At 26.0% G+C, this 9,713-nt stretch overlaps 2 protein-coding genes across 2 annotated transcripts, besides 5 other annotated features; one reads left to right on the plus strand and one right to left on the minus strand.

Moving 5' to 3' along the window:
• Positions 1-1,410: 1,410 nt before the first annotated feature.
• Positions 1,411-1,947: a repeat region.
• Positions 1,948-2,162: 215 nt separating this feature from the next.
• Positions 2,163-2,275: a repeat region.
• A 30-nt stretch (positions 2,276-2,305) lies between these two features.
• Positions 2,306-2,502: a repeat region.
• Positions 2,503-2,522: 20 nt separating this feature from the next.
• On the minus strand, positions 2,523-5,576 carry EHI_082590 (glutamic acid-rich protein precursor, putative; the record flags this gene model as incomplete). Its single annotated transcript, XM_646732.2, has 1 exon — positions 2,523-5,576. One exon carries the CDS (start codon positions 5,574-5,576, stop codon positions 2,523-2,525), a length of 3,054 nt encoding a protein of 1,017 aa, XP_651824.2.
• A 320-nt stretch (positions 5,577-5,896) lies between these two features.
• On the plus strand, positions 5,897-7,269 carry EHI_082600 (DEAD/DEAH box helicase, putative; the record flags this gene model as incomplete). Its single annotated transcript, XM_646731.1, has 2 exons — positions 5,897-6,075; positions 6,126-7,269. The coding sequence occupies 2 exons, from the start codon at positions 5,897-5,899 to the stop codon at positions 7,267-7,269; spliced, it is 1,323 nt and encodes a 440-aa protein (XP_651823.1).
• Positions 7,270-8,154: 885 nt separating this feature from the next.
• Positions 8,155-8,392: a repeat region.
• Positions 8,391-8,458: a repeat region.
• Positions 8,459-9,713: the final 1,255 nt, after the last annotated feature.

Raw genomic sequence — 9,713 nt, forward strand, 5'->3', positions numbered from 1 at the left:
GCATGAATAGTTAATCTTTATGTGGTGAGAACAATCTTGAAATGGTGAGGAATAAATGTAATAAACTTGATAGGAAAAGACAAATGGAAAACTTAATGGAATGAAGAAAAGACGTTTTACCAATGGAGATGAAAGAAATGGAAAGAAACAGAAAGATAGAAGATGGATTGAATGAAACAATAGAAGGACATGAAAAGAATAAGCAAGAAATAAAGAAATAAACATAAAGTGGAAAGTTATCAAGAAGAAGGAATGATACAAATGTTATCATGTTATGATCTAATTACAATAAGTAATAAAATGAATATAAAAGTGAAAGAGATTAAAGAAATAATCGAAGAAAGATGATATGATAAATAGAGGAGAAGATGGTATAAAAGTGATGAAATTATTGAAATACCAATATTTCAATGTCTAACATAAAGAAATAATGATAAATCATAATGAGGAATAATTGATATTAAGAATATGAACATAAAACAACATATAATACTTAACAGTTTTAGTATATTAAGTGATAAAAGAATTTATCGTAATAATAAAGAATTGAAAAAGAATGATGAAATATAGAGTGTATCAAAAATACTATAATAAAAGACATACAATAATTCTGAATAATAAGAAACAAAGACAAATCTATAAGAGTATAAATAATGAAATTAAAAGTCAAGAAGAAGAATTGAATGTACAAATAATATATAGTTATAAGAAATAATAAAACAAAATTCAGTGATATAAACAATAGATGTAAAATTAATTGTGCATGAACATGCTGTCACAACAAAATAATAATAAAGTGATGATGAAAATATATGTAAAAGTAAGAAGTGATGAACAAGAAATATATCTGATAATTAATTCAAAGAATGTATTTATTAAATGATAAATCTTATGATGAAGAAAGAATGACAAAGTGATTGAATGATACTTAATAATTATTTGTATGAATAATAAAAAGAAAGAACAAGTAGAACAGATGAAATAAAAAAGAATGAATCAAAAAGATGAAAAAATTGTAGTTCAAAAAAGATAAAATGTATATTATGAGAGAAGTAGTAAAGTATTTCTTATCAACAATATCAACATCACCAATTCTATTGTTTGAGTTGAAAAAAACAATATATCACCAATGAGTTAAAGCGAATGAACTCCATAAAAATTGATAAAATTAAATTGTTTATCTCAATAAATAACTCATTAATTAATTTCAATGATTTATTGCAATGACAAAATACTAATGAATGGAATATATTAATCAAATACTTCTATTGATTGACTTTATCATTCATAACCAACTTATATTACTCATTCATCATATCATAATGCATTGTTCTGAAAAGAAAATATGATTGACTTTTATTTTACCATGTCTTTTTCATCTTCTTTATTGATTTTGTATTTACTATTGAAAGATGAATTACAAGCATATCACAAGGAAAATAAAACAATAACAAAGAAGAGAAAATCATAACAATGAGAAATATAAATAACAGAAGAAAGTGTTGAAATGAGTGTTATTTGAAAGTGAAGAAATGTAACAGTTATCACATTAAAAACTCCCATAATAATTACATCATAACAACTACAAGATGAATGGTGTGTTTCATTTCTTCACAATTTCATTCATTCTCACAGTCACAAGTATTTCAACGGTACTTCCACTAGAAACAAAGAGTAGTGTCATAACAGAAATAAATGTCATAATAAACCAAAATGAAGATATAAAGAATATCAAAATAAGAATGAGGCAAATAGAAATGAAAGAAATGATAAAAATACAGAATCAAGAAGAATTAAAGAATTAAAGAGGAGAAGTTAATAATTTATATCACAAGAAATGGAAGAAACTCAATACATCAATATATCACGACTAAATTCTTTAATCAACGATATGGAGAAGTTAGTATTTTCTTTCATGAGAAACAAAATGAATAGAAAGCAAGAAAATAATAAACAAGTAAACCAGTTGAATTAAGTGATAAATAATGAAAGAACAATTATATATGATTAATGAAAAGAACAATAAAAAGAAGCACAATATGAAAAGGGAAATCAAATGATGCAAGAAGAGAATGTCAAAGAGAAAGAAGAGATGAAAGAATGTGAAGAAGTACATTTTATTAATTACCATTACATTAAGAAGAATATCCATCAAATATTCAATATAATAACAAAATTAAGATATGATTTGTATTATCAAATACAAGCTATGTGAATTGGAGATGAGAGATAAACAAACAAGTTATTCATTAACATATCTCAATTTATACAACAGTATGATTAAAGATACTAAAAGTATAATCTCAAAAACATGAAATATCTAATATGTTATACAAACTCACTTGTGATACTATATTAGATGATTATTATTCTAATTGGAGTGTCTTTGAATGAAACTCTATGATAAAAATACATGTTATTGTTGAAACTGAAATAAATCACTTCTTAATATGTTGAAATATATATTTGTGAATATACCCATTAATTCATCTTTTTTCTTTTAAAAAACTACTCAATTATCTTTATTTCTTGTTTACTATCTGTTGTGTTTCTTCTTGAAGTTCTTTGAATGTTTTGATAAATCGTTCTTTAATTTCTTCCGTGTTGAAACACATACCAAATGTAATGGTATTCTTTCCTTCATCTTGTGCATAATCTTCATAAACAGAATATATGATTGCTCTTCGGTTATTTGGAAATTCTTTGATTTTGATGTATGGCAGAATGTAATGATCACATGCAAGTTTGAAGATTTGATCACGAATAAGAATCACACGAGATAATTTAGTTGTGGGATGTTTTAATATCTCAATCTCTCCTCTTCCTCGCTCTTTAAACTCTTCATTTACAGTATCATATCTAACGCATATTCCTCTCTCTTTAAAAACAATTTCTTCTTCCATTTCTTTTTGTTCAACTTCTTTCAATTCAATGATTGGTTTAAAATAAATATCAGCTTCAGCTTCTGGATCTTCTTCAAGTAATTTTCTTTTTTCTTCTTCTTTCGTTATTTCATGATTTTCATTTTGGGTAAGAGTGGTTGGTTGTTCATGACTAAAATTATAAGTTTCTGGTGTTTCTGTGGTTTTCTGTTCAGTGTTATTGTGAGGTTGTGGGGTGTCATATTCTTGTATATTCATTGATTGTGACTTTTCTTGGGTTTCTGATTCATTCTTTATGTTTATCTCTTCTATTTTGTTGTATGTTGCTTCTGCTTGTGTGTTTATCCTTGCCATATTGTTATCTGTTTTTTTATTAAGAATATTTGAAAAATCAAATGCTTTAAATTCGGTGTTTTCTTTATATTCTTCTTCTTTCTTTTCTGTATTTTCTTTAATTTCCACATTTTCTGTATTTTCTTTTATACGTTCACTTTCTTCTTTTCTTATATCATTTCCTTTGTTTATTTTGATTTCTTGTCGTGTTGTCATGTTGTCATATGGATTTTTACCTCCAAAAATGTCAAATTCTTGATAATTAAATATTTTCCTATTTCTTTCTTCATCATCTCCTTTTTCTTCTACATTTACTTTCTTCTTTTCTTCTTCTTTCTTTTCTGTTTTTTCTTCTTTCTTTTCTGTTTTTTCTTCTTTATTCTCTTTTGTATTAGCACTGTCTTTATTCTCCTCTTCTTGTTGTTCTTCTTTATTCTTTACTATCTGTTGTGTTTCTTCTTGAAGTTCTTTGAATGTTTTGATAAATCGTTCTTTAATTTCTTCCGTGTTGAAACACATACCAAATGTAATGGTATTCTTTCCTTCATCTTGTGCATAATCTTCATAAACAGAATATATGATTGCTCTTCGGTTATTTGGAAATTCTTTGATTTTGATGTATGGCAGAATGTAATGATCACATGCAAGTTTGAAGATTTGATCACGAATAAGAATCACACGAGATAATTTAGTTGTGGGATGTTTTAATATCTCAATCTCTCCTCTTCCTCGCTCTTTAAACTCTTCATTTACAGTATCATATCTAACACATATTCCTCTTTCTTTAAAAACAATTTCTTCTTCCATTTCTTTTTGTTCAACTTCTTTTAGTTCAATGATTGGTTTAAAATAAATATCAGCTTCAGCTTCTGGATCTTCTTCAAGTAATTTTCTTTTTTCTTCTTCTTTGTCCTTCTCTTCTTCTTTATTCTCTTTTGTGTTAGCACTGTCTTTATTCTCCTCTTCTTTCTTTTCTGGATTTTCTTCTTTATTCTCCTCTTCTTTATTCTCTGGATTTTCTTCTTTATTATACTCTTCTTTATCACTTTCTTCTTGATTAACTGTATTTTTACTGTGTTTTTCTTCAATCCCATGTGTGGTGCTATTGTCTTTACTGAGAATCTCGTTAGATTCAAGAACTTTAATTTGAGTAGTATTTTCCCAAACACAAGCTTCTAAACCTATTTGTTTTTTGTAAGCAGCAAGTTCATTTTGATATTCAACAACTTTCTTGTTGAACGGAAGGTTCTTCTCATATCGTTGGAGAAGGACTTTAATTTTTCTCATGACATAATCCCCTTGAGGTCCTTTTCCTTCCCAATGTCTTTGAGCAATAGGTAAATACTCTTTAATCGTTTGAATGATACGAGTCATGTATTGTGTATGTTTTAGTTTGTCCCCACACTCATCAAGCATAATTTCAACCATACTTCCAATTAAATCTCCAACTGTTCCCAAACAAACTTCTTTATTATCATATTGCATATACATTCCATTCATCACAATATCAAGTAATATTGTTTGATCACCTACTTCACTCATTAAAATTCCTGTTAATATTTTAAAACTATGTCTTATTCGGTTAAAATACTTTTCATCACTTTCATTTCTTTTATATTTCATTATCATTTCATACTCCTTCTTATCGCTTCTTTTTGGATAAACTGAATTAAATACTGGACTTATACTTCTTATTTTCGTTATAATTTTATCCCGATATTCTTTCCATTCAAAACATATATTTCCTATTATCTCACCATAAACATGAACTCTATTTGGATTCGTTGTGACAACAACTTCATTCCTTATCATACTTTCTATTATTTTCATAATAATCCCTTCTCGTTTGTCTTTTTCTTTCTTACACTTGTCTATTATTTCTCTTGAAATGATTTCAATTTGTTTCACATCATCACTAATTCCTCCAATTAGCATTGCTATTTCTTCTTCTTTTTCTTTTCCTAACTCAACTACTCTTCTCCTTTTTTCTATCTCATTTGCTCGTATATAATTCTGAATTTTACTTTCTTCTCCATAATAATTTGCGATGTTTTCAATTAACTCTTCTTGTCTTTCTTCGTCTTTTATATCATTTTCTTTTTTATCTTCTTTTATATCATTTTCTTTTTTATCTTCTTTTATATCATTTTCTTTTTTATCTTCTTTTATATCATTTTCCTGTTTAATTTCTATGACAGACTGTGGTGTCGTGTGAGTAGCTTCTTTCTCAACTTCTTTGTTTTGAAGATTTGTTGGCACGACATGTTTTTCCGTTGTTGTTCCACTGTCTTGACAGTCAGTTAGAGCATCCTCGCCATGAATAACCGCTTGCTCCTTGTTCACTTCTTTAAGCCAACCCATGTATTCTCCTCGCAGATGAATGGCTTTGGTTGACCGTAGACGCTTGAGTGTTTTAAGGTCATCGTCGCACAAAAGACATTTCGGGTTGTGGAGGTTTAGTCGCTTTGCTAAGACGGTGGAGAAGACACGAGGGAAGTGGGTGTCAATAGAAATCACCCTGTCTATGTCAAGCAAGTTTGGCTGAGGCAATCCAGGCTGGAGCTGGTCAATGAGAATATCCAAATCGAAATTCTGGGGATTAAGAACGTGCATAAGTAATATAATAAAAAAGAAAATGAAAGGGTTTAAGAATTTAAAGAAGAAGGAATTAATAGTTCTATATGAGTAATATAGCAACAGACAATATTATTAAAGATGAAGACATCATTGTGAAAGGTGGAGAAGGAAAAGCAACAAGTTTTCAAGAATGTAAATTAAATGAAGACATTCTTGATGGAATTAATGGAATGGGATATATTACACCATCACAAATACAAAGTTATGCTATTCCAATTATTTTGTTTGTTTTCAAAAGAAATAAATAAGGAAAGAAGAAAATTAAATAAATAGAAAAGGTAAAAATCTTGTTATGCAATCTCAATCAGGAAGTGGAAAAACAATGGCATTTCTTCTTTCTACACTCCAACTCATTAATAGAAAAGATCCATTTTGTCAAGTTATTATTATAGTTAATACTAGAGAATTAGCAAGACAAACAGCTAGTATTTTTGATGAATTAACAGAATTAATGGATGATGTAACAAGACTTTTATGTCTTCCAGGATATGAAGGGGATATAAAATCACAATATCTGATTGGAACAGCTAGTTCAATTTATAAAACTATTGAAATTGGACTTCAAACTAATGAATTTAAACCAGAAAATGTTAAGTTTCTTGTTATTGATGAAGCAGATGCTATTTTAAATACTAAATTATCACCAGGATCAAATGGACTTTCTGTTTATCAATCTGTTTGTGAAATTAAAAAAATTATTCCTTTGAATGTTCAAACAATTCTTGTTTCAGCTACTTATCCTGACCAAATGTCAAAATTAGAAACACAATTCATTGGAAATAATGCTTCTCATATTTTGATTCGTCAAAATGAAGTTCCTCTAACTATTTGTCAACTTTATATGAATATTCCTTCATCACAACGTCCAAAAGTAATTCTTGATATTTTTAAACAAATTATTCTTTCTTCACAAGATGAATCTGTACTTTCTGGTTGTGGTCAAGCTGTTGTTTTTACTAATAGAAAAACTGAAGCTATTGACTTAATGAATTATTTAAATAAAAATAATATTCAAACACTTGTACTTATGGCTGGTAATAATGATATTAGAGATGAAGTTATTGATGCTTTTAGAAACCATAAAATCAATTTCCTTATTACAACAGATGTTATGGCTCGTGGTATTGATATTCTTGACGTTAATTTTGTTATTAATCTGGAACTTCCTTTAATTTATCCTTCTCAAAATATTGACATCACTACTTACATTCATCGGATTGGAAGAACTGGTCGTATTGGTTATAAGGGTCTTGCTCTGACTTTTCTTGAAGCTAATCAAGAACTTCCTTTTAAGCAAATTACTACAAAGAAAAATATGGTTGTAGACGAATTTTCTTTAGACCTTCTTGACCAAATTAATGACATTCTTCTTCTAAATGAAGATCACAATAAACAACTTCGTGATCATCTCATTTAATTTATTTTCTTCTCTTTCTCTCTTATTTCCTTTTTCTTTCTTTGTTTATTAATTATTCTTATCTTTTCACAACATAATAACCTGCTTATTCTCTTCTGACATAAACCTAAACCGTTAGAAGTCACTTCTTTTATTACTTCTTTTATTTCCTTCTTTTTTTCTTTTTTTAAAGATACTCAAGACGTATCAGACAGAAACTCTCTGCTAGACTTAGAACTTATTGAAGAGTCTGATTTAATCTGTCTTATTATATGAAAATATAACTGAGATTATCATTTATTCTTTCCGTCTATTGTCATCTCTCAAATATCCACACATTACTGGAGTTTCTATCATTGTTTATCTTATTGAACTATTGAATTGATGTCTTTCATAAAATCTATTTTCTTTGTTTATTTGATTTCGTCTCTTATTGACTTAATCTACACCATTTCTCACTTTCTTATTCTCTTCAATTTCATCAATCACTTCTTTTTATTCTTCTTTTCCTTTACTTCTCTTGTTGAACTCTTTCCTTATTAACCAAAAGAAAAAGAAATTGTAACTTATCTAATGAAATATCAAATCATTTCTAGTTTGTCTATCTGTTCTTTCGAAGTATTAAATTCTTGTCATTTGATTATTCAACTCAGTGTCACTTCTCTTTCTTATCATGTTTCTTTGTTTCTCTTCTTATTTAATTTATGTTTATTATATTGAAAACTTGTTTATAAACATTGTGTTTCTTTCTATTCATTGTATTTTTCTTCAAATCTATTGACACAATGAATTTCTATTCCATAGAGTAATAACAATTTCTTGTGATATTATCATTTCATCTATATTCATCTCATCCTGTAAATATGTTTTTCTTTCTCCTCTTTATTAGTTTTAACTATTTGCAATTAGTTATGAAAGTATTTCCCTCATTATTGATTGTGATTATTCACATGAGACTTAACATGAATACTGAATCATTTAAAATTAGTAATAATCAATTTGGATGTAAATCACATTATCTTGATGTTAAAGAATGAATAATTAATAGGTATGTGATGAACCAGAAAGAAGAGAAATACACAAAATATGTGGAGTCATAGTATGACACTAAGAAATTACATGACACAGTAAACAACAGATAGGTCACCATTGACATAATAAAAGTATGATGAATAGAATGAAGATATTCATCGATTATAAATTTAATGAAGGCAACGAAAAAAGCAAATAATGGAAAAAGAAGAGAAAGATATAAAAGAATAAAAAGAAAGTAAGAAGTTTGATATGATGAAGAAAGAATAAAAGTAGAACGGAGAGAAGATAAAAAGAAAGAAGATAAAGTGTAATAAAAGAAAAGAGATGATAAAAGAAGAAAAGAATGAAAAAAATAAAGGATGCAAATTTTATTTCAACAAATAAAAAAGCTCAATAAAAAAGTGCAAAATTTAATGTTGCAAAATATTTTGAAATAAAAATAAATCATCATTTGATATTATTATATTTGATAATAATTTATAGTATGTATTAAATACAACATATTTCTTTATTATTTATCTTTCTTTTCTTTTTATTATTTCATATATTAAATTATTATTCATTCATTTATTATTTATATTTCATTTATTAAATAAAATGAAAATGAAATTGTAAAATATCAATCAATTAAATATTCATGAATAATAATTTATTATTATTTAATAATTGAAATATCAAATAATAATAATGTAACATTAATAATATATTCAATATATTCTTTATTTGATTTGTTCAATATTAGATTATTCTATTTCATTATCATTATTATTTTATTTCATTTATTATTTCATATTCATTTATTTTAAAATCAAATAAACATATCAATGCTATTCTTTCAACATATTCATTTAATATAATAAACATAAACAACATTTCTGATTAAATAATTATTAATTAAGAATGAAAATAATGATTTATTCAATATTTTGTTCGACATAAATTCAATAAAACATATATTTTGATAATATATAAATGAAATATTAAAGAAATATACAATATGAAAGAATTAATAAAAATGAAATAAAAAGAATGAATAAATGAATATAAAATTGATAAATAATAGAAGAAAGAAATAGAAACAACAACGAAAACCAAATAATATAAATAGAATATAAATATATAAAAGAATAAAAAGAAAGTAGAAGAAGAAAGAATATAAAAATAATAAATCACAAAGATGTAATAAAAGAAGAAAAGAAGAAATAAAATATGTATTTTTATTGTAAAAATTAGAAATATTCAATAAAAAGTGTCTAATTTAATGATGTAAAATAATCAATATTATTTTATTAATGAAAAATATTTTATTCCTTTTTATGTTTATTATTTATATGTATAATTTCATTATGATGTTTATTATATATTCAATCATATGTGTTATGTTATTATTATAACATATAATAAGTGATAAAATATAAATGAAAATGATA

Source organism: Entamoeba histolytica, genomic scaffold, assembly GCF_000208925.1.
Source record: "Entamoeba histolytica HM-1:IMSS scf_1104750517555 genomic scaffold, whole genome shotgun sequence".
In the NCBI taxonomy this organism is placed as follows: Eukaryota; Evosea; order Mastigamoebida; family Endamoebidae; genus Entamoeba; species Entamoeba histolytica.